This window comes from Mixophyes fleayi, chromosome 2 (assembly GCF_038048845.1).
Source record: "Mixophyes fleayi isolate aMixFle1 chromosome 2, aMixFle1.hap1, whole genome shotgun sequence".
Classification (NCBI taxonomy): Eukaryota; Metazoa; Chordata; class Amphibia; order Anura; family Limnodynastidae; genus Mixophyes; species Mixophyes fleayi.
The window spans coordinates 238,855,511-238,881,677 of record NC_134403.1 but is presented as its reverse complement, the minus strand read 5'-3'; the positions used below and the strand labels follow the sequence as shown (position 1 = coordinate 238,881,677).

The 26,167-nt window shown below is 41.0% G+C and overlaps 1 protein-coding gene across 7 annotated transcripts in view; it reads left to right on the top strand.

Annotated features, from left to right (window-relative positions):
• KLHL12 (kelch like family member 12) overlaps positions 1-23,761 on the top strand; it is a 75,828-nt gene extending 52,067 nt beyond the window's left edge. For all 7 annotated transcript variants that reach the window (XM_075195693.1, XM_075195695.1, XM_075195694.1 and 4 more), the window contains 6 exons: positions 5,187-5,293; positions 15,851-16,046; positions 16,894-17,052; positions 17,155-17,253; positions 17,352-17,538; positions 22,948-23,761. In XM_075195693.1, coding sequence (XP_075051794.1) covers positions 5,187-5,293; positions 15,851-16,046; positions 16,894-17,052; positions 17,155-17,253; positions 17,352-17,538; positions 22,948-23,074 — 875 coding nt within the window. In that variant the 3' untranslated portion in view covers positions 23,075-23,761. The remainder of the gene's footprint in view (positions 1-5,186; positions 5,294-15,850; positions 16,047-16,893; positions 17,053-17,154; positions 17,254-17,351; positions 17,539-22,947) is intronic.
• The last annotated feature ends 2,406 nt before the right edge of the window (positions 23,762-26,167 follow it).

The following is a 26,167-nucleotide window of genomic DNA, read 5'->3' as shown; positions in this document are numbered from 1 at the left end:
GATCAACCCAAAAGTGATGTGTAAGGGAGTTCAGTGTTTGTCTTGACTGCTTCTCCCTGTCACAATCAGCACTCAACTGATACTGTGTGTGGGACAAAGGGTTATTCGGTAACAACCACCTGGTCTGTCAAGAAATTATTAAAATCCCTCTTTGTCTCGCACTTCTTCTTATCTTCCAATTCTGCCATCACCAAGGGTTGTTACAAGAGCTGACACTTACCTAGGAAGCCATTAGTCAGAGCAATCATAAACCACATGATCTTCCCTGTTTCACAAACAGCCAATGGGAAACACTGGGTACATTTGGATACAGTGTAGGACCCAGGTGTTCAAGTACTTTAAATCTCTAACAGTTGTCTGTAGCTCCTCCCCCTCTATTTGCCTTCCTGTGAGGACCCCAGTTTAGTTTAAGTGCCTGACGGTGCAGGGGGCATGTTTTTTGCTGGTTCTAGGACCTGGGATTTGGAGGTATCAAGGGGATTCTTTTGACGCTCAGCCCCCTGCTTCGAATGCTGGATGCCTCCAGAGGAGCCAGTCATTGCTGTTGCAGGCTGTGACTTGTGTTCCATGCAGCAGCTGCAGGACAGACAGCCACAGGGGCACCGTGCATCGGCAGCATGCAGTGAATATAACCCTCTCTCAGCACAGTGGGAGAGGCGGTATAGGCTATGTCGCTGTGGGGCTGCCTCTGTTAAGAGGTTCAGTCTCTTACTTCTCATGGGGCTGGGTGAGGTTGGGTTTACTTATTAGTAATCCCCCACTAGGCACTGGATTGGGGTAGGGGGCAGTTCGTTTGGACAGCTGCCAATCCAGTTATGTATTGTCAGCTCACTCTCTATTTCTGATTGTGTGCTGCTTCTGTACTTCAGTAGGTTTTTCTTCCCCCTGTGTCAGATAGCGGGAGGTCGTTGTAGGCAAGAGGCTGGGGTTACTTCTATGAGAAAGTTTACCTGCAATGGATGTAACTCCAGATTGCCTTCTGCCAGGTGCGGGCACTTGGTGTGCAGTCTGGCAGTCTGAGGATCAAGTTACATGTATGTCTGGAAGCTCCGTTTTTGATTTGGTGGAGTCTGACTGGGCTATTTCTCTAGCCGATTCTATTGCTGAGCTGACTTGGCTTATCCATTCCTTGGAGGGAGATCTTTCCCAGATTTCCTACGGCTTTGCTGGGCAGATCAGGTATTTGAGACGACCAGCAAGGTCCTGGGGTTCCTGTGGCTGCAGTCTTATGTGAACCGGCTTGGGCAAGAAGTCTGGTGACTTCAGTTCAGGGCTTGTTCTTTAGAGAGGATGTTGGAATATGCCACACCATCTACCTCTTGTAAGTGTAAAAGTGTGGTGACACTTCAAGATGGTAATGAGTCAGATTCTAACTGTTCCTCCCAGTCCTTGTAGAGTCGGATGTTGAGGACTCCTTCTTTGGAGATTATGTCCCTTCTGATCATCAGAGGGTAGAAGAATCAATTAGGGCAGGTATTAGACATCCCAGAAGTGGCAGTCCCTGAGACTTCTCTCTTTAAGCGGAGGGCGAAACAAACACATTCTGTTACGTCTTCCTCCCAGCTGGGCAATTTATTCGGTGTCTCCGGACCGAAGTTCCAGGTGACCTGTTGGCTGCAGAAATGCCCCCTAGGGTTAGACGTACCTGTTGCACGGTTGTCAAAAACAACTACCATACCCATTCCACATGCAGTATGCTTAAGAATGGTACGTTCAAGGGATTCCTTAAATCCATTTTCGTGATGGCTGTGGCCTCTTTAATGCCCTCCTTGGCCTCTGCTTCATGAATAAATCTGTGGAATGATGGTTTGAACAGCTTTCTGATGGCTTGTTGGCTTTCAAGCCGGGGTCTGAATTGCTCTCATTGTTGGAGCAAATTCAGAGAGCTTGAGGCAGCTCTGGATGCAGAATTGATTGTGTCTAAGATCATGGTCTCTGCAGTTTCAACTTGTCTGACCCTCTGGCTTAAGGCCTGGGAGGCTGATGTGGAGTTCAAGAGAATTCTTGAGTCGCTTCTGTTTTCAGGGAATCTCTTGTTTGGCCTGAGTTGATAACATTATTAGTTAGGCAACAGGAAGTAAAAGTCCTTTCCTTTGTATTAATGCTCCCAAGTCCAAAGTTTCCAGGTTTTGCTCCTTCCAATTCGTCCAGGACTGAGGAGTCTGCATCCCAGAGGGCAGTATTTGGCCCCCAAGGGGTGGTTTTCAGAGCGGGAGGCAGATTGAGCTGCTTGACGTCCAGCAACCAAGTATTCTGATAAGTAATTGGTATTACGGGCATTCTGCCCACCCAGGATCCGTTGTGATGGGAGTCTGTACTTCTCTTCTGGGATCAGTCGTTCAACACAACCACAGATGGCTGTATGAGAAGAATCGTGGATTGGAGATACATGATCGATTTCTTCAAATCTACTCCCAGTCTGTTTTTTCCACAGGGCTTCCCATTAACTGGACAAAACGTTTTGCTCTGTGAGAAGTCATTTACACCCAGATCATGGGTCTTCAATAAAGGGAAAGGGATAGGTGTGGAAAAAGTAATCAGTATGCCTAATCCACGAGGATCGCAAAAACGAATTTGTATTTAATCAGTGTAAAAACTTTACCATACATATACACAAATATTACATAACATACACACAATGGATGTGTAAAAATGAAAATAGCAATCAACGCTGATAATACTATCAACTCTGTGTACCGGACCTCAAATAGATTGGTAAGTATATTAAACCACTTTAAATCCAGGGAATGTGTTACAAATCAGTATAATAAGTCAGTGGATGTAATGTGGCTTAATATTAATACCTCCAAAAATAAATCACCTTAATACTGACTGGTCTAAAATCATCAGTCCATTATGGTGACCGCTGGAGGAAAGTGTTAGCAAAGGATATGCACTTACGATCTTCAATAGACAGTGTCCAGACTTGTCATCTTCTCTGCTGCTGTTCGGGTTAAGAAAAAAATTTGTGGGTATTAGCAAATAATTGCACTTTCCGATTCCATGTTGCAGTTACAAACTCTCTACTGCCATTCAGCTTAGGTTGAAAACTCCATGGATATAAGCAAATAATTGCACTTGCCAATTCCACATTGGAGTTACAAACTCACAACCCCGTCTCTGCTGCTCACAGCTGATACACTCCGTATGAGATCAGTGTGTACCTCTCAGGGTTCCGATTATCAACAGGCGATTGTAATGAAAAGTTCCAAGTGGAACTTTTCATTACAACCCTGAGCATCTCTGGTATGTGCTGGAAAAACATGGAACAACAATAAAACCATCTGCCTAATATTGTGTAGGTCCTTCTCATGATGCTATAACATCTCTGACAAATCAAGGCATGGACTCCACTAGACCTCTGTAGGTGTCCTATGTAATCTGGCACCAAGACGTTAACAGCAGATCCTGCTGTTAACGTAAGTTGCAAGTTGCAAGGTGGTGACCCCATGGCTCAGACTTCTTTTTCCAGCACATACCACATATGCTCAATCAGATTGAAATTTGGAGGCCAAGTCAACTCCTGGAATTCTTTGTCATGTTCCTTAAACCATTTCTGAACATTTTTTTTGCAGCGTGTCAGGGCACATTTTCCTGCTGAAAGAGACCATTGCCATCCGTTAATACTGTTGCCATGAAGGGGTGTACTTGGTCTGCGACAATGTTTTGGTAGGTGTTTAGGTAGGTTTCCCAGCAGAATATTGCCCAGAGCATCACACTGCCTCCGTCGCCTTCCCTTCTTTCCAGCATTGATCCTGGTGCTATCTCTTCTCCAGGTAAACAACGCACATGCTACCAGACATCCACATGATGAAAAAGAGAACGTGATTAATCAGACCAGGTCACCTTCTTCTATTGCTCTATGGTCTAGTTCTGGCGCTCACTAACCCATTGTAAATGCTTTCAACGGTGGACAAGGGTCAGTATGGGCACTCTGACTAGTCTGGGGTGTGTTTTGACACCTTTCTATAATATCCAGCATTCATTTTTTTCATCAATTTTGGCTACAGTACCTCTTCTATGGGATTGGACCAGACGGGCTAGTCTTTGCTCCCCACGCACATCAGTGAGCCTTGAGCGCTCATGACCCTGTCACCGGTTCACCGATTGTCCTTGCTTGAACCACTTTTGGTACGTACTAACCACTGCATACTGGGAACACCACAGAAAATCTGCCGTTTTGGAGATGCTCTGACTCAGGCAGGTGAACTGAAAGTGATATCCCTGGATAAAGAATCTGAGGAATCAATGATAATGTATTGTAATAGCAATGTGAAAATAAGTGTCCTGGAAGTCTATTGAGGTTAGAAAATCTCCCTTTCCTATCGTATTAAGATTTGAGTCCACTCCATTTGGAAATGTCTGCAAATAGATTAAGTATCTGTTAGTCCAGTAAATAGATTAAGTATCTGTTAGACAGTTTTTTATATCTACTCACTATTTTTTTTTTTTACCAGGAAGAGTTTTCAAATAACAACCAGTGCCTTCTTATTTTGAAGAAACAGAAACCATCACCCATGCTTTTAACCAATTCTATAGACTGTCTTTTAGAGCTTGTAACTCCAGAGGAAAAAATGGAGATCGGTACTTGACAAGTTTGTTCTCCTGGGGTACCTAATGATATTCTATATTGTAGCCCTTGCTGAATAAATCTTGAATCCAACATACCTGAGTGGTAAGTTTCCACACCTCTGCAAAGTTACTCAGAGCTCCATTTTGCCTTACCGATGGGGCACTGCCATTTCTGAGCTGGCAACGTCGTCTTCTGTTTTTCAAAGATACTTGGAGCACTGATCTTACTTCCTCTGTGAAAGATTAAAAACTGTCAAATAAGCTTCCAGTCACTCTGTCTACTGAATTAGATAAACAGGGAACAATTCAATTTTCTTCTGCCTTGCAATCTTCTCGAACCATGCAGCCAACCACACTTTTTAAAACTGAAGGAGGTGAATGTGTGTGAAAATGAAAGCTGTTTAAGCGAGGAAGCTGGTTTAAGTTGTAATCTCCTAGATAGCAATGGTATGTTGCAATCTAGTGTAACTCATTTGGCTGATTTAGAAATATGGATATTACTTTTGTTTGTAGCATTTGTTATACCACTATCTGTCTGTGTAATATCTACTTTTTCAGTCAAAATCTGTCTGTGATATTTGTGTATGTATTTCTTTCTATCCTTATTTTTCAAGGTGCTAATGAGGTGCTGCTTGTTATTGGAGGATTTGGTAGCCAACAGTCTCCTATAGATGTGGTGGAGAAATTTGATCCCAAAAACCAAGAATGGAGTTTTCTTCCAGTGAGTTTGGTGGTTCCACTGTATTTTTTTTGTTGTCATGCTAGCTATTGCAGCATTGTGCAGTTTCGGGTGCAGAGCTTGTGAGATTGGGGTGCAGGGTACCAATATAACAGAAATGCTCTGAACTTATTAAATTGCTGGATTCATGTATGATAGCACAGGTATGGTTATTATGGTTCATTCCCACTCTACATTTTAAGAAAACTGTAGCGAAAACTTCATAGATGCAACAGACTGCATTTATGATGTGTAGTGTAAATGTAAACTGCTAGGGGTATAGAAATTGCAATTGTCATAGAGATTTACTTTTCAGACTTTTTAAAGTGCCAAATAGTGACATTTGTCTTCACAGTGCTCAATGTCAAAAGTGTCCTATTAAAAAAAATGCAGCAAATTATTTACTTTTAACAGTTTTTATATAGCAGCTACATATTACGCAGTGCTTTACAGAGAATATTTAATCATTCACATCAGTCTCTGTTCCAGTGGAGCGTACAATATATGTTTCCTACCACAGATACACACACATTTAAACATGCTTGGGACAGACCTAAAGATATCCTTACAAAGAATAAAATATCAAATGGGGTTTGAGATTGCCATAAGTTTAAAAATGGCCAGACTAGATGGGCCAAACAGTTCTTATCTGCCGTCAAATTTTATGTTTCTATGTTTACTTGTTGTCAGAAGCCAGTTAACCTACCAGTATGTATTTGGTGTGTGGCTGGAAACAGAAGTTCAAAGAGGAGACACATGAAATGAAGGGAGAGAACATGCAGATACTCCACAAAGATAGGGCTCTCGCTGGAATTGAACCCATGACCCAAGCGCTGTAATGGTTAGTCAATGCACTTGCCAAACGGACATAGATGGGCACTATATACAGCAAGTAGGTACTTTCCAGACGGTTATAAATAAATTAGAGACTGTACAAAGAAGGGCAACAAAAATGGTGCAAGGGGAAACAAAAAAATGTAAGTAGTATACCAGCGCAAAACTCAATGGATCACAGTTGGAATATAGATGGCTGCTGAAATACTCAAGAGTTTACAATGCAGAACAAATACAAAAAATGATGAACATAGGAACGCCGCTAATGATTGATATTCTCCAATTCAATATATGGAGCGGTTCTATAAATGTCTATACCAACAACACTTTCCTTATGTAGAGAACGTCTCTACTATATGCTTATTTCTCTTTCATCCAGTCTGGGGGACACTGCTTACCATGGGGTATGAAGGGGAGCATGGGAGTTGGCACCTAGCTAGTTAATTTCTAGCATTGCTGACAGACCCCTCCCCTCCCCTCTACATACCCCCGCCTCTTCCTCTTCCTCCTCAGTTTTTTCTAGGTGCCCATGGAGTTAGGCACTGTTTTAGTTGCTGCTAGATTTTATTTTATTTTCTTGTTTATTTTGTAGGAGATTATCTTGGTCAGACCTGGGAGTGTGTTCTATTATAGAGAGCACCTTCACAGAACAGCAGCGCAGGCACTGCTCTGTCAGCTGAGAGCCAGAGGCTCTCACTGGCAGAGCAAATTAGGGTGCTTGAATACAGAGTGACTAGCGGTCTCTCCAGAGGTCCGCTGTCACTCTTGGGGCCTCACCAATAACCGGCGCTGCCTTTAGGCATGGAGGGCCGGTTATCGGAATGAAAAGAATGCCGGCGGCTATTTTAAAAATATAGGAAACGGAAGGGGGCCATACCAAGATCCTCCCTCATACATAGGAAGGGCATCGGGGTGAAAATCCGCTGCGAAGACCTCAATTGAGGTCTCCACTACTCTGCCATATACTATTTGTTTTCTTCTCCTCCCCGCTAATGGGGCAGGAAAAGCACTTCATAGAGACAGCATTATCAGTGGGGGGAGCTATGATATAGAGCTCCCCTGCTCTCCATGGAAAGTTGGATTAGCCCAGCCTTTTTGGCGCCAAATATATTTCCGGGAAAGGACACAGATCAGAGGGAGCAGGCACCAGGCACTGCTGTTGGACTTCTCCCCTGTTTGGCTAAGTATCTGATTTATTTAAACATATATTATTGTATTGCTGACTGCAAAGTGGGCTAGTGGAAATTATATTATAGTTCTCCCACTTGCCAAGTTATTTTATTTTGGTTCTATAATTTACAAGTATAATTTTTATGCCTGTTCTTTTTTCTTTTTCATATTATTTTCTATGCTGTCTCTCGCTCTCTAACAGCTAAATTTAAGTCTGTATGTTTGGTGTGCCTTCCTTTGTAAAATGACAGATAAAGGAAAAGGGCCCTAAAGTAAAGTGTTTCACTTGTTCAAAATGTAATGCAAAATTACCTAGTGGGCAGAGGGACCCGTTGGCTCTATGTTCTGCCTGCGATGCAGGGGGTCCCCCTACGCAATCCCAGCTTGTTGCAGCCCCACTGACGGAGGAACCGGCCTGGGTGGCCTCCCTGACACAGTCGGTTTCCTCTTTAGCACAGATGGTGTCACAGTCCAATCAGCTGATGTCTACTGTGGCAGCCGCGGTGGCTAATAGTGCTAGTACGCCTTTGGGCTTTCCTGCTGCCACAGGTTCTTTTGAAGAGTCTATGCCAGGACCTTCCTCATTGCTTACAGACCAGGCCCCTGTTCCCACAGAGCCAGCATGGTCCGCAGCTTTTATTAAGGGTTTGGATAAACTAAACCAGTTACTTGAATCCCCAAATATCCCGCCTGCTAAGAGGAAGAGGCCTAGACCCACTAATATTCTTATGGTCCTTTCAGACCCGGAGGGGGTTTCTGAGGAGGAGGGGGAAGTATATTCTGACCCTGACCAGGGGCAACCTTTGGTGCAGGAAGAAAAAGCCATTTTGGTAATGATTTGGTTTTAGCGGTAAGAGAGGCATTAAACCTCCCTGAACCGGAGGATCCTACTCCTAGAGACAGAAGTCTCTTTAAGATGGCCAAAAGGAAGGCTATTCGTTTTCCCCCTTCAGTAGAACTCAGAGATATTGCAGAGGGAGCCTTGAAACAGCCTGATAGAAGGTTCTCTGTTCCCAGAAAGTTCTCTTCCCTGTATCCATTACAGGAGGAAGATGTGGCCCGCTGGGAGAGTATTCCTAAGGTAGATATTCCAGTAGCCCGTTTGGCTAAACACACTTTACTACCAGTCCCAGGTTCGGCAACTCTGCAGGATGTCAATGATCGCAGGGTGGAATCCCAGCTAAAATCTATATTTGTGGCTGCGGGTTCTTCCTTTAGACCCACATTTTCTTCATCTTGGGTTGCTAGAGCCATGGAAACATGGGCAGACCAACTGGCAGAGGCCTTACAGGACTCGGAGTTACTTCCCCTGGCTTTGCATCTGAAAGAGGCATCGGGGTACCTTTATGAGGCGGCTCAGAGCTCAGCGTCTGTGTCCTCCTCTATTCAGGCTGCATCCATTTCAACAAGAAGAACGTTATGGCTGAAATCCTGGGAAGGAGATTCGGAATCAAAGAAGTCCGTTGAATCCATTCCTTTTTCAGCAGCAGGTTTGTTCGGGTCGGAATTGGATACGATGATTTCCCAGGCAACAGGGTGCAAAAGCACTTCTTTGCCGGTATTCTCAGGTAGGGGCAGGACTTCTCGGGTCAGCTCCTTTTGTCAGCCCTCTCTTCTCTTACAAAGAGTCATTTGCAGCCTAAGATTCACAGTGGGGTCCTCCCTTTACCAGAGAGGTTGGAGGACGGTAATCTTGCTCCTCCGGCTCCAGGGACCTTGCTCGGTCCAGGAATCAGCCTTACCAATAAATGTGTTACAGTTGTAGGCAATTCCTTTAGCCCTTCGGGGGGCCCAGTCCCTCCTTTAGGGCCACCCTGTCAGAATTCAGTCCAACAATGCCACGGCTCTGGCATATGTCAACAGGCAGGGAAGAACCAGGAGTGCAGCCGCAATGAAAATTGCAGCTCAGATTTTTTGTTGGACAGAACAATAGGTTCCGGCAATTTTGGCAGTATTCATTCCAAGAATAAGGGGTTAGGAGGCCGACTATCTAAGTCGAAATTAAATGATGCCGGGGGAGTGGTCACTCCATCCGGATGTATTTCAGCCTCTAGTTCAGAGGTGTGGTCTTCCTGATATAGATCTCATGGCCTCCAGACACAACAAGAAGGTTCACAGGTTTTTAGCAAGGGCAAGAGATCCCTTAGCGGTGGTAGTGAACGAAATGACGATGTCATGGGAGCTCAGGTTGGGATACCTGGTTCCTCCAATTCCCATGCTTTCTTGCATGCTCAGACGAGTAAGGCAAGGGGGGTCTTCCGATAATACTAATAGCTCCCTCATGGCCACGCCGTGTGTGGTACGCAGACATAATCTCTATGGCGATAGGATAAGGATTTTGTCTTCCGTCACGAGACGACCTCCTTCTTCAAGGTCCCTTCCTTCACCAGAATTTACCTCAGCTCACTGATCGGCAGTCTATGAAAAAGTTAGATGTGGTCAGGGCTCTCCGTATTTATGTCAAAAGAACATCTTAAATTAGACAAACCGATTCTCTGTTTGTCCTATATGATTCTAACAAAAGAGGCTGGCCAGCCTCTAAACAGTCCATTGCAAGATGGATTACGGCAACTATTAGGCAGGCTTACACAACAGCTAACCGGCCTGTGCCGGAGAGACTTATGGCCCATTCCACCAGATCGGTAGGGGCGTCATGGGCAGCAAGAAATGGGGCTTCTGCTGACCAGCTTTGCAGGGCAGCCACCTGGTCTTCTGTCCACACATTTACCAAATTCTATCAATTTAATGTATTCGCATCCGCAGATGCAGATTTCGCTCGTAGTGCTCTACGAGCGGGGCTTTCAGAGCGGTCCCACCCTTAGGGGGCTGCTTTAGAACGCCCCCATGGTAAGCAGTGTCCCCCAGACTGGATGAAAGAGAAAAGAGGATTTATATACTTACGTTAAATTCGTTTCTCTGACTCCGTTTGGGGGACACTGCGATCCCTCCCTTCTGCCTTTCCTCTGTATGTTCTTGTTTGATTGACCTTTCTCCTTGGGGCTTTTTGAATTAACTGAGGAAGAAGAGGAAGAGGCGGGGGTATGTAGAGGGAAGGAGAGGGGTCTGTCAGCAATGCTAGAAATTAACTAGCTAGGTGCCAACTCCCATGCTCCCCTTCACACCCCATGGTAAGCAGTGCTCCGTAGACGGAATCAGAGAAACGGATTCAACGTAAGTAAATAAATCCTCTTTTTCTTACAGCATAATGAATGATGTGAAAGGTCAATCAATGGTAATATGAAAAGTTAATAAGCGATGACCAGTCAGTAGACTATAACATATTCGTTCTCCTTCTCATGTATTGACAAAATTATATGTAAAGAAATCAGAGAAGAGAAATCATGGTACAGACTTATATACAGTGTCAAATCTGTTTATAGTATCAGATCGTGTATTTAACATGCAACACCGAACATCACCAGGTGACTTCTTCCATAATAGCTCCCTAAGTGTATGCACTTACAAGAATTCCTTTGATTACTAGCATGTAATATAGTATTTTTCTTTTATTTATATTCTCGTTCTCATGTTTCTCGACTTGCTCAGCTGATCAGCATAAATCTGTTCATGTGTGTATAGAAAAAAGCACTAATAGTGCATTTCCTCTTGTATAAAAAGGTTTTATTGTCATAAACATCGCAATATAAAAAGCATAAAAATCATATATAAAAACAATCACCTGCTCATCCTGTTCTGGATGGACTCTTACCTAAGAATTGATGGTATACAGCGTGTATGTTTTCTCCTCTATGAACTGTTCTTGTTTTCTCGTACTGACACCAAGCTTCTTGCAATACCAATATTTTGACCTGTTCCTATTACACCTCAAATGTTGTGGAGGTGTACTTTTAGACAAACTTTTTGTATAAAATCCAAAAAGAATGGATAATATTGAGCACTCCTATAAAATCCCAATAGGGAAATCCATTTAAAATTATAAAGTCCAATATTGGAATCTATAAATAATAGTAATAATTTTGTAACCACAAATCAATCAACCCTGTAGCATAAATCGCTGCTCCTCTGAAGGATTGTAGTATATCAATTCGTAAATGTCTTACAGAAACGGCACACAGTTTTGAGAAGCACAAATCACTGATACAAAGTAATCTTTACCACCACAAATGAATTCAATATCCTATAAAAATAATTTATTAAAAATAAATAACCAATGTAACATATTTCATTGCATTAAAAATAAAAGAAATAAAAATTATATCTAAAAAGTATACATATAAAATACAATGTAATATAAAGACCAATTCAAATGGCCATTGATAAGGACTGAACTTGATATTGTTAGTAATCCGTTGTCTCTACCTACAGTGCACTTGTAGGAAAATAATCCACGTTAGTGATAGAGAATTATTGTGAATGCTCCGATTGGTGTTAAAAAATATATATTAAAACATTATGGAATAATTATTTGCCAGTATAATTGTTATTAGGATCCATTTATTGTCTCACTATGTGTGTAACTTTTAACAACTGAAACCACAACACACACAATCTGTTTCATGAGAAAGGAAATGAAAGTGGAACTTGGTAACTGTGTCGGCGGTTAGTTGCCTCCAGTCCCTTGTAGTTAAAACCAAAAACAAATAAATGTGGGATCTAACTTGCACACTATATGACCTATCTACCATTAATGAAAATCAAATCCTGTAAGATAATGCCATTAAAAATTCACCTAAAATAAATCTAATAAATGGATAAACAAAACAATAAACAACTTGATTAGTGACGCAGTTGTCTAGGGTTGTGAAGCCCTATACAGCTAGGAATGGAAAAGGATATGACAGTGCTGGGACTAATCAAGAACAAAGCACAATGCTAGAGGAGTGAATTTAACCTTAAAAAATGTTTCCGCATATAAATATAAACAGTTGTATAATGTAAAAAATGAAGATAACAAATATCACATCAAGGCAACACCTAGTGATATATAAACAGGTTCTACAACACTCAGTTCACTTGTGAGACATAAGTTAATATGACGAGATATAGGGCAGAAGTGGAACACTGCATGTGAAGCGTCAAGTAGAGTATATAAGATGGCACATTATCCGGTGGTATAGAGAAACTTGAAATAGCGCTCAGCTAGATTTGCAAGACATGGAGGGTCGTATAGCAACAGACTCACAGTTTCAAGTGATGACAGGAACGTCTCCTCTCCATCTGTGTGGATCACCTTAATATATGCCTCAATGTTGTATAAAGAGTCTTTGGATGATCAGCTTGATTATGCTTTCGCTATAATCTCCAAGGATAACTGCTTTAGTTGCCTATATATTGAGATAATTTTTTTTTCAAAGAAGGCACTTTGTTTTGAATTTGGAGACTATACTGAGGCTAATCTGAGGTGACTGTAGATTCAAACCACCTCAAATCTACCTTCTGAGTTATCTCTGGTAGAGGTGGGAGTAATTTCAATTCTTCTGTGGATGACTTTCTCTTTGCCTTGCCTAGTCTTGGTGTCCAAGGATAAACAAAAAGGTTTTGGAAAACATTTTGTCCTGCAAGATGGGATGAGGAGCTTTAAAGGGTTCTTGGTGGACTGAGGGCTATATTCATTTTTATTCTTTTTAAATAGTACAAGGCCATGCTCCATTTTTTAGGGGAATTGAGGCCATTGACGTTTAGAGAGAGGATGTTAAAGCTTGTGCAGCAAAGTGAAAGTGATTAAGCTCAACAGAATGTTTATGTAAAACACAGTGTTTTGGCTATTGCTTGGAGGTGTGGGAAGAGGATGATAGAGCTCGGAGGAAGAATTGACTGGGGTGGGAGGCAGAAGTTCAGAAAATTATGTCTGTTGAAGTCAGTGCCTCAGCCCTATTTCCTAATAAAACTTGCCTAAGTTTTATGAGTCCATGTAGGAGGTGGAGAAAATGGCTATTTTGTATAGTTAGCAGAGAATGTAAATTTCACATATCAAAAACACTTCAAGGTATACTTTTACAAACTAAGTACATAAGAGCTATGTTACAAGACTGAATATACTTGTCTGTAATATAGGCTAACTGCTGGTGAACTGCAACTATATAACATTTTTCAAAATGTTAGTTAGCGTGCAAAGGACCAGTCTGTGCGAGGGAGGCGTTTGACATTACCTGGGATCCAGAAAATTTGATAAGTGCTGGTGGAGAGACTGGAATGCATATATTCTCTAGTAGGTACATACCCTGGTCAGGATCTAGCACCATAAAAGGTGTGACCCTCCGAGAAAACCAATAGGCAAAGGAAAATCCCCACCTGTGGCAGGGGACTTGATTCCACAGAGATTAATTGATATTAATTGTTAGTATATTTCTTGCAATGGTCATATGGTTTTCTTTATTAACATAATAAAAAAAATCTCTCTGACAGCCCTAGCAGGTTGATCTGAGGAAGCTTTCAAATGCAAGGCCCTATGTGCGCTTTCTTGGAGTTACTCCCATGCTTCTGGTAGCAATTGTTTAAAAAGGCCATTGAGAAAGGCTGGGGTCAATTGGGAGTCCACCAACTCTGACATTCCTTTAATTCTGATGGCTTCTGCGGTTTTCAATGTTGCATATAGTAGATTTCAGATCTATGATGTTGGTACGGAAATATGAAAGCTCCTGATCCCCCACTTCCTGGGATTTGCATCCATTTATGCCTTGATCATTCATGGGGCATCCCAATGCAGAGAATTCTGCCTTGAATTAGTCTATGGCTGCTCATCATTAGTTTGAAATACAATTTCCACTTCATGGAGCAGACCTGCAATTAGCTTTGATTTCTCTGCAACAAGTTCAGATTTTGCCTCCATGGCCTCCAAATTTAGATTTCTATGGTCCGCTGAGAGACCATAGACCGTTCTTCTGATATGTGTCATTTTCACGATTATTTTTGTATGAACTGTATAAAAGTGAGGAGCTCCTACAGAGGAGTAAATAAAGAACTGTTAATGTGCCTCACCATTGTGTGTTTCAATTAATCTAATTCTAAAATAGTGTTCTTCCAACATTTATTACATTGCCACGGTGCAATAATTAATATCAACCCGTTAGGGAAAGGAAAATGCTACCTACACTATGAACAGTCAAATCACAATGGTCTAGGGATTTACTGTAGTTGTTTGTGATCACAATACAAATGGCCTCAAAAACTCTCTGGTTCAATGAAGAACAGCTGCTACTCCACTTGGATCAGTAAATCTGATTAAAATATCGCCACAAAGGTGTTTTTTCATATAGAAAGTGTGTTGTAATGGAAAGTGCTAGGTAAAACATAGAATGCCTTGAATAAATCAAATAAAGAGTTATATATGAAGCCAATTATAGTGCATTTATGTACCACAATGGGCTACATTTATAACTCTCTGCATTTGGTCTATCCAAAGCATTCTGTCTTTCACCTAGCGCTTTCAATTGCAACATGCAATCTACGTACGAACTGTAATGCGTAAACCTACTATAATTGGCTACATTTATAACTCTGCATTTGATCTATTTGTTTTACCTAGTGCTCTCCGTAGTAATATACTATCTAAAGACACTACAAAAAAGTAACTTTCACTTTCATCCTAGAGGCATTGTAATAATATAAAAAGTTATTAATTTAATAATTACTTGTACAACTTTTTTAAACCTTTGAATTCTTTTTATTTAAATAGTTACTCCTATCTAGCTTTATATAAGCAATCTTTTCGTTTTGTTTTTTTTATGTATTACAATTGATTATGTTTTGTATAATATTACATTTATGTTACGGCAACCAGTGCGGCATAAACTTGTAGAACTATAGCAGTAGAGGACTTCACCTATAGCAGCCGCCTTTCCCGTAGAGACTGGATATGCTCACAGGTACTCGGATGCCCCCAGGACTTACATTCAGTGTAGTACAAGTTTATGTTCACATGGCAGTGCACAGGTACAGGAGGTAATACACGGAGTAGGGACCGGCCAGAGATCAGCGGAGTGGACAGAGCACAGGTGGAGACAACAGGTGCTAGCTGGATCAGGGCCATAGGCTAAGGTTCAGAGTCCGGGTACAGGCAGATGGTCAGGGTCACAAGCAAAGATTGAGAGTCCGGGTACAGACAGAGGGTCAAGGTCACAGGCAAATATTCAGAGTCCAGGAACGGGCAGAGGTCATACACAGAAAAACAATCTAAGGTTAACACCAACACAGCACAGGAGCAGACAGCGATACTGAAACAGAACGCTATAACCGGCAGTGAGGCTCAGTCCTCACTGCCTTAAATAGTACAAAGGGCCAATCAGGGCAAGGCCCTGCTAGTGCTCCCAGCGCTAGCATAATTAATTACTGGCCCTGCGTCCAATGAAAGAGCAGAGTGCCCAGCAGGGTATAAACTAATCAGCTATTAATTGGCTGAGCCTTAACAGCCCTGCACGCGCGTGCCTGGCTGTCTAACAGCTGGCCGAGCGCGGCTTCAGGGAGCCTGAAGCGTCACGGTTGTTGCCTAGGCAACCGGAACGAGGGAACCGGAAGTGACGCCGGGACGCCACCAAGAAGAGACAGGGAGACCGCGGCCACTGACAATTTATACTTCTTTTTATGTTTCATCTCTAGAGTATAACCCGCAAGCGCCGTTATGTGGCCACAGTATCGCTTGGAGACCGTGTCTATGTTATAGGAGGTTATGATGGACGTTCCCGTCTCAGCTCAGTGGAGTGTTTGGATTACACCTCAGAGGAGGATGGCGTTTGGTACTCTGTGGCTCCCATGAATGTAAGAAGAGGGCTGGCAGGAGCCACCACTTTAGGAGGTTAGAACTAGATATCGAGCATTCTGTCATACACAATATATAAAATGCTGTGAAAACAGATGCTATGTAGTTTGCGTGTTTACGCTTAGAAATGGTGTTTAGTAGTAGTAGATTTTTATTTAACTAATTTGGTTTTGACAGTAATGGCATGAGCACAAATGTCTATTTTGCACAATGTAAGGCTGGGTACATATTACAGAATTTTCCGACCTGTGTGTTCTCTACAACGATTGTACCAACAACTGCAAAAAAAAAAAAAAATGTCCAATTCATGTGTACACACTATAAATGTTTTAAAAGATTTACTCTCAGATCTGTGCTCTTCAACTGTCATAACTGTCGGCTGAAAAGATCATGACTCTATGGAGATCCTGATCATGAGTGCATACACACTGCAGGATTGGAAGGACGTAGTTCCGTAACTGAATGAGATTTATAGTTCTGCTGAACAATCAAATCAAATGATGATCTGTGCTTTGGAACTATCTTCATTCATCACTGGAGCGTACACGCAAGTGCAATGTCGGGCTGAATGGTTGTTTATCATTTGATTGACCCAATTCTCTGCTGATAACAATGTAGTTTGTACCCAGCCTACATTGTATGGATATCAGGTTTCACCAAGGATTTCTTTAAATAAGTATTATTACCATGGGACTGAAGGCTGAGTGCTTTTACCTTTTTCTCTTAGATTGTTCAGTGTAAAACATGGATCTAAGATGTTTCCATTTTCAACCTACTTGCTTTCCTAAGATATATGATTTGGATTTCTGATAATTATTTCATCTGTTACTAGAAAAAGGTCACATTCTTCACTAATCACTAGCCTTTTTTTTTTTTTTTTAAGAGATGATATATGTCTCGGGTGGATTTGATGGAAGCAGGCGACACACAAGTATGGAACGTTATGATCCTAACATTGACCAATGGAGCATGTTGGGTGATATGCAGACAGCACGTGAAGGGGCAGGACTTGTTGTAGCCAATGGAGTTATTTATTGTCTTGGTGAGAAGAGGAAGTGTAGTAGTACTGATAAATATCACACACTCTGCAAAGCACTAGTTTCTGATTGATCTCGCATAAACTCACTTTAAATGTGAATTTCAGGTGGTTATGATGGCTTAAATATTCTAAATTCTGTAGAACGATATGATCCTCATAGTGGTCACTGGAGCCATGTGACACCTATGGCTACAAAACGATCAGGTATTTAGATTTTCTTCTGTTTGTTTTTTTTTTCAATTAATGTTTATGATTATTTTGTATGTAGTGCTTTCTTGTAAATACTACTGTTTGTACTACAGGTGCTGGAGTGGCCCTTCTAAATGATCACATCTATGTGGTGGGAGGTTTTGATGGCACTGCTCATCTATCTTCTGTGGAAGCCTACAATATTCGTGCAGACTCCTGGACTACTATGACCAGTATGACAACGCCACGCTGCTATGTTGGAGCCACAGTTTTACGTGGGAGACTATATGCCATTGCTGGGTGTGTATTGTGAGCTGTTAAAAAAGAAAAACTTGTTATTGTTTTATTTTCCTTTAATGACTAAATGCACCAAATGACAAATAATATTATGTGCAATATCAATTGTTGCCAATTAAAGTAAGTTTAATCTTTCACTATGCAAAAACTACCTCTATTTTTACATCATGCCTTCTCTGTTCATCCTACTCTACCTTGCATCTGCAGTGTGCACTTTCCAGAGGTGAGTCGGTACTTGAGCATGAGAGGGTGAGGTCATTTCTCATCTTCCAGCAATTTCTGGGGACTCAGGATAAGGTCCAGCACGGTAAAAGCATCGTTTCTCGAGCCTTCCTATGTCAAGTGCTTGGCTCAGTGGATATATCAAAAATAGTTGGAAATGCACACACTCTGACATGTGAATCACAGGCATGTGAATCACAGGCTCCCATTCATTCCCCTGAAAACCAAGAAATGGTAGGTTGCAACTGTGTTCTGAATATAGTTAACCAAGGATCGTGGATGCATTTTTGAGAATTGCCCCATGTTGATTCTTCCTGTCCAAACACCCAGTATGCACACCTTTCAAACCATTATCCAGGTTCTTCTGGATTTTGCAGTTATATGGATAGTGCCTAGGAGTGAGAGGCTGTACACAAGTCCAATTCTGCTGACCAAGAAAGACTTATCTTTACATCTTGTATTGAAACTTAAGGCCCTAAACAGATTTCTTCTGTGGGATTGATTAAAGATTTAATCTCTCAGGCCAGTGATCCAATTCATATCATAGAGCACTGCCAAACATAATATATTCAATCTCTCATCTCTGCTCAGGCTTCTAACCCCATACAACTCTTTAACACATTGAAATCTCTTCTCAATCTTACCATACAAATGCCTCTTACCACCATCCCTGCCCAAGATCTTGCTTCCTACTTCAAGGACAAGATTGGGGCAATGTCACCTAATTTTGAGAGTTGATCGTTCACCATCGCCTTAAATGGCCATGTGCTCCAGTGCAAACCATTATGCTCTTCATTCTTTTTAGAGTTGAGAGGCAGTTTCTGTGGTCCTGCTTTGATGGACCTGCTTGTTCAGGGCAACATGATCATGATGCACACAGATAATGCTTATGTGAATTGTCAAGGAACACTCATGCCTCTTAATCCATGTTCTTATTGTAGGCAGAAAGGATTGTCTTGCCATCATGGGATATTTTTTTTAATGTATTCCGTTGTATTTTTTCCAGACAGTTACATATAAGAATGAAAAAATAACCTAAACACGCATGTAGAATAGATAAATAGATCACTAGATGACGTGTTAAATATATCAAGAATACATTACTACTTGATGTACAGCGCTGCGAAATTAGTGGCCCTATATAAATAAATGATGATGATGTCTTGAAAAGTATTTTTGTGAAGTTTAAAAAAATAAAAAAAATCAATTTTCTCCAGAACAGAATTTATTATAATTTGTTCCTCAGTAACTCAGTAGGTGCCATACCTGGTGCATCTAACCACCTCATCAATAACTTTTCTAACGTTTGAGGACAGCTGCTGTATATGTATGTGAGTTTCTGCAGCATAATTACTAGCTAGTGATGGGATGGAAGGAGATTTTCAGTTCTTAGCAATTATCTTCCTAGCCTAAATGGATTTCTGCCCTTCTATTATGTATGGATGTGATATGCATAAGCTATTTCTTCTTCCGAAGCACATCTATGAAAACCCCATTACTGCAATTAAACATTTTCACAGGGATCCATATAGCAATGTTATAATGGATTTATCACAGTTGAGACATTAGAATAATTTTGATTAAATTAACTTCTCAAAAACACATATATAGGGAACTTATATCAATTGTTAACTTCATGTTTAAATTTATCTTGCCAATTTTCATACTAGGTGTACACAGCAGCTGCAGATTTTTTACTCAGTAGTGGTTGGATTTTGGTAGGTATGTGTTCTATCGAGACGTCTTTCAGGATCTAGTTAATGTCTGGCATAAGAAACCTGTTAATGTCACAAGCTTCCATTTTGCTTTTCCATGTCACCTTGGATCTGAATATTCAGTATGTCTGTTTTCCCTGATACTTTGAATTCTTCAAAAGGTCAAACTGGAGTAAGTTCAGGCACGTTTTTTCTCTCCTGACGTTTCAGGGAGGACTCTGTATGACAATTTGGTTGACTTCTCCATTATCTCATCCTGGCATTTTCCTGTGCGACCAAATAGCATGTCTATTGAAGCCATGATTCTTAGATGGAAGGCTTTTGCTAACTCATTCATCAAAATCATTTTTCCTGGCGCAAAAGCCTTCTTTTTGTGTATTTTGTGCTTTTACTGATGAAGCAAATCTCCAACCAGATTATTTGCAGAATTCTGCTCCCCAGATGATATGTCTGGACCCGCTAATTATGACATAGTGGAGTCCTTGTCTGAATATAATTGATCACCTGAAAGTGATGAAGGGGAAATAATAAAAGAGTCAAGGCCCATTACTTTGGAAACATATTTATAAACCAATAGGTGTACAAGATGTAACGCATGCGAAGTCCCTACAGGATGCTTTCTTTCTTAGTGCATAATGTAATTAAGGATCTTATCTGGAAAGAAAGGGAACAGGTGGACAGGCAGCAAGTATGTGTCCTTTTCAAGATAAGGAAGCCTCTAAAGCAGATGCCGCTGTGACTACTTTATCAGCAAAGACTGTCCTACCTTTAGAGGATGGTGAACCTTTAAGGGGTTCCATGGATAGGAAGATTGAAAGATGTTTCAAGAAATAACACAATTCTGCTGGGACTAATGTTAAGTTTAAAGTTAAAATTAAAGCAGGAGTAGCAATGACTTAAGTTTCCAGAAGATTAAGAATCTGGATGGATACTTTATGCATCAATACACTGGAGAAAATTAACAGATCATATTTACTCAGGAATATGGATATCATGAGAGAAGGGATTCATTTTCTGTGTTTCAGCTAGATATGTGGTAAGAAGAGCCCTTTAAATTAAGACCTTGGGCAGCAGATCCACAGCCTAAGAATGTACCTACTAGACTTCAGGAGGTTACAGGTCAATCCTGGATCTAAGAAGACTCAACTGACATGTACAAACAAGCCACTTTTATATAGAGTCAGTAAGCTTAATCTTCAGGGCTATAGAAAAAAAATTACTTAACGTCGTTAGATCTGTGGAAGGCTTACCTACATATTCCTATAGCAGAACAGCATCATCTGTTCCTAAGATTCTGGATTCTACCAATGCCCCTCCACATCACCATGAAAATTCACCAAAGTTCTAGTAGTGTTGATGGCAGGATTAATAAAACAAGGGATTGCAGTTTGGCCATACCTAGAAAATATGTTGGTAATGGGGAAATTAAGATGCATCCATCAGAAAAACAAAATTAAAGTAATCATTTTTTGCAAGATAATGGTTTGATCATAAATGTGACCAGAGCCAGCTAGTGCCCACCTAGCAGCGTTAGTTTCTGTATGTGTATATAGATGCATAAAAGGACAAGGTAACAGTATCCAGACAAAGGTTACTCAAGATACAGCAGGATGAGAATTATACTGTGGGCAAAGTGGCACATGTGAGCTCTCCAATAGAATGATTGACAAAGTGGAGTCACAGACAAGAAGATTTAAAACCGAAGATCAAAGTCACCAAGGAGGTCACTCGAATGGTGGTAGAATACAACAAAGAGAATGGGACAGACACAGAATGGGAGATATTGATCTACATATTTCAGCTCTCCAGACTGGGATGCACACATTCTCTCACAAATGGTTCAAGCTTCATGGCAACCAGACAAAAATAATCTCAACATAAATATCCTGGAGTTGAGAGCTGTCTGGAGAGCAGTGTTATCCTTCCAATACTGTGTCACAAGCATCTGAAAATATTTTCAGACAACTGAACTGCGGTGGCCTTTGTAAACAGACAAGAGGAACTAGAAGCAGAGCCATGATGAATGAATTGTCCCCATTGATGTGTGGGCAGAGAAAAAAAACCCTTAAATCCTTCCCAACACTCCATGTAGCAGGGAAAAGATATAAGATTTGCCCCACATACTAACAGAGAAGTTTTGATACCTAACGATAGATCTGAAGGCAACATATCAAAATACCAAGCTAAAGCCATTATTTTTTCATCACAATGACTCCAAAGCAGAATGTATATACCGTATGCCCTAAAAGACCTTGGGTCTTCATTTTGCATTGTGTGTTTTCAGTTTCTGGCCTCACAGACATGATTCTTGATAGCCTATATAAATAAATGGTGATGATGATGATAACCTCAGAGATGCTCCTAGAGCAGCCTAGCCACTCCCTACTCGACAGCACCTTCCATGTCTGGGTCCAATTTACCAAAATCCTGTCACATTTGCTTTGATGGGATGGAGATTGAACAGGCACTGCTTAAACAAATGAATTTCCAGTATGGTGATTGAAGTGCCTCTACAAGATAGAAAGAAGACTTAATCCATGATTTATTGCAGAAACTGGTAAAAAAAAATAAGATTAAGAAGAATATAGCTAATCCAGACAGCCTAGATCTGCCTCAGGTACTTGACGTCCTTCAGGAAAAAACAACGTGATACGTTTTCATTATCTTACAATAGCATCTTTTGTATTGTAATTTTTCCTGGTGACAGCTGCTCTCAAATGCACCTGTGCAATGTATACATGAAATAAATTAGTATAGCACAGTAACATCAGTAGTCACCCATATGAACTATCACTCTGATGAATTTTCTCTGTCTCCTGTCATAGCTTCAATGCCAGTGATGGGCAAGAGGCGACCCTAGGGCCGCAGGTGAAGGCTTGGAGGGCCTTCCTGCTTTATTTTCAGATTTGTTTGTTTTAGCTTGTAACACTTGTTTAAAATGCTTACTGATATTTTGTTACATATATGTGTTTTTTTTTATAAAATGTATTGTTTTAACTTCTTACTGAGAATTAAGGGTAATGTGCGGCCCTTTTGAAGATAAGATGGTCACCCAGGCTGAATTGTATCAGGTTGTCTATCACTGCTCTTTGCACAGAATGTCTCATGGACTAAATTTGGATTTCAGAACTCGTTAGTTTACGCAGATTCCATTATTTCTATAGTATATTTGGAACATTACAGAGCATATGAGCTAAGGCTATGATTTGCAAGTATTTATATACACCAGTGTTTCTTTAAGCATGTCTGTTGGAGAATGTATAGCCCAAAATGGTTGAAGATATATAGGATAATCTTTTACACTGTAATAACAAAAATAGATATCATTACAAACCTATTACATTGTCATATACCAATTTGGATGTGATGTTTCATGTTATAGTAACCTTTTAACATTTATGTTACAACATGCAGTTTATAGCTTAAATTAAGCTGCATATAACATTTTCTGTTTTACCTTAATTTTCGTTTTCAGCTACGATGGGAACTCTCTGCTGAACAGTGTTGAGTGCTACGACCCTGTTATTGATAGTTGGGATGTGGTTACATCCATGGCCACACAGCGATGTGATGCTGGAGTCTGCGTCCTCCGGGAAAAGTGAGCACAAAAACTGTGATGCTAGGATTGATAGACTTAACTATCCTGCTAGTGTCTGTTTTCTGCCAAAAAAGTGAACATTGACCTTCGGTTAAAAAAATAAAAATCAACATATCTTCCTGCCAAGGTGCATTAAAACTGGAAACGGTCATTGTAAGCTGTGATAGAGGAGGTACTTAACCAGTGTGCCACAATCAGTTGTGATCACATAAGTTTGATACGCAGCTACATCTAAGTACCAGAAAAAACTTTTTTTCCCACAATGCTTATGTGTATGAGGACGGGGCATTGTAGAAGATGATAACAATGTGTCACTAGGCCAAGGCTTGCACTATTTTGTGTTTACATAGTACTCAAGTGCTAAGCAAGGAAGGTGATGTGATTCAAATAGTCCTAAAGTCTATCATACAATCACTGACATGCAATTAATAAAATTGTGTTGTAAAAATTAAGAATTTTTGAATGATTGAAAAATCGTGTTATGCTATAGCTGATGGTGGTGGTGTAACCTGTGTGATAAAGTGCCATGGGACACAATGTGACATAAACTGAACCTTTACTGATTTTTTTGGTAGCAATGTTACTTTTCAGGAGAATTTGGGATCTCTTATTGTCCACTGATATTTTGTGTGATAATTACAGTTTGATCAAATTGCTGAAATGTGTATTAATAAACTGTTGACAAACTTAACATTCTTTTATGTTTGTCTACTATGTAATATTTGTTTTACACAAAAGATTATGAGATCAGGCTAAAATTTAGCTTGCTTAATCCATAGCAAAATTATTAACTTTGTAATGTATATAAAGGATTTGCCTAGACCAATATGTTATGTAGTTAAAGAAGAATTTAAAATCCATTTTCTGCTTTTACTTTTTGTCGTTGGGACTTCCAAAACATTCTGTGTTTCTCAGAAAAATTAGCAAAGTGTATTTTTAGTTACTTATAAATGCTTACCTCTCATGCCAATATGGGACATACACTTGCCATAAGATTTTACAAAGATTACAATCCTGAAATACTAGTATTAAGAATGTGTGACAAACTGGCACAAAAGATGTGTAAGAAAATGATTTATTTAACTTTGGTAAAAGGTAGTACACAAAAAAATATATTTTCTGGAATCTGCATGGGGATCCCGAACAATGCTGCAGCCTTCAGGTTTAATCATACATCATCTTCCAGAATCTTCAGTTGAGGAGACTAGCACAATATTTCTTCATCCACCAGAGATTTTTTTGTCTTCGATTTTCACTATTTTTAGAATCTCACAGATCCACCTTCTTAATAATCTGAAAGTAGGGATAGCCAACACTAACTTTGGACAGTAACTAGTAGTAGTACTCTAACTGAATACTAATGTGGTGTCAATGGAACATACAGTTTACATCTAACCCTTACATTCTATATTGTGTGTGTTAATGGCACATACTGTTCACATCTAAACCTTACATTCTGTAATGTGTATGTATGTGTATATATATATATATATATATTTATGTGAACTGTATGTGCCATTGACCCTCCTGGGGGATTCAGACATCGATGATTACCGCTATGAGGAACGGGAGCTGATTCCTTAGAACAAGAGTGATTAGAAATTGATGTCTCTAGCAATGTTGAGAGCCTCAGTGTGGTGGTTCGATAGACTCCTGTTTCCAGTGTTTTTGACCTGGCTATCTGTCTCTCTCCGTGGATTTCACCTTGTACCTTTGCTGTCCATGTGGTTTTCTGTGACTCCTGGCCTGTTTCTGACTATTCTTTGGATCATCCCTTGTACCTTGCTGCCAGTTTGGTTCCGAACCGGATTGTCTGACTTTGCTTCTGTCCACTCATTACTATGCTGGTGGCTGTCTCTGAGAACCGCGACCTGCGCACCTTCTTGCAGCGAAGCCCAATCTCCCTTGCGGGGGTCCCTGGTGAATTCCAGGGGTGCGTTTGACTCTGCACATCCTTGTTCAGCGGCGTCAATACCAGCTAGTAATTCCTCTCTGAACGTGACAGTATACTCTGGCCTGAAGATGAGTAGCCAGGGAGAACCGTCTGCTCGAGATCTTCTGCTTCATCTCGCACAGAGAGTGGACCAGCAAGAAGCAAATCAAGCTCATCTTTTGCAGTGTCTTCAGGGGGTAGTATCTCGTCAGGACACCCTCCAGGGGTCTCTGCCAACAAACCAAGCGGCCATTGCAGTTTGTTTCTCGGTCTGCTACTGATTCCACTGTCACCACATCAACCTCGAGCTCTTCGTATTCCTCCACCTGAAAAGTTTGACGGTGATCCTAAGAAATGTCGAGGGTTTCTTAATCAGTGTGCCATCCAGTTTGAATTAACTTCTGAGAATTTAATTTCAGATCGCAGCAAGGTGGCATACATATTTTCCGTCCTCATGGGACAAACTCTAGGAACCGATGCAGATAGGCCGATCCCGTCTCCCAGGCGGAATGTGACAGACACATCAGAAACCATCTCTGTCTGTATTGTGGTGAATCTGGTCACCTCCTTTAGTCTTGTACCAAGAGACCGGGAAACGCTCCATCCTAAGCAATGTCAGGGGGGTCGTCCTAGGATCCAGATCCATTACTCCCTATTCCTCTAAGGATGCAAAATTCCTCATGTCCGTACTTCTCGCACCGGATGGCCACCAGCAGTTGTCTGACTTTGTGGATTCTGGATCCACCGGGACTTTATATCTTCCGATATGGTCTCCAAGCTCCATATCTCCACTCATCTATTGCCACAACCCTTGGTCCTGACCACGATTGATGGTGACCGCATCACTAATGGCTCCATAGATCGCATTACCAGTCCATTGCGGTTGTCGGTAGGAGCACTCCACTCAGAATGGATAAGTTTCCTAATCCTTCCACAGTCAATCAACCCTGTGATTCTGGGACTACCCTGGCTCGGCATATTCACCCCAATTCGACTGGACCGTGCGCAGGTCATTTCCTGGGGTTCCTCATGCAAGCTTTGTTGTCTATCTCCAGTACTTTCTGCCAGGACTTCGAATTCTTGTTTTTCCTCAGCTTCTCAACCCATCCTCCCCGAGGCCTATGTAGAATTTTCTGATGTTTTCAGCAAAGTTGCTGCGGAATC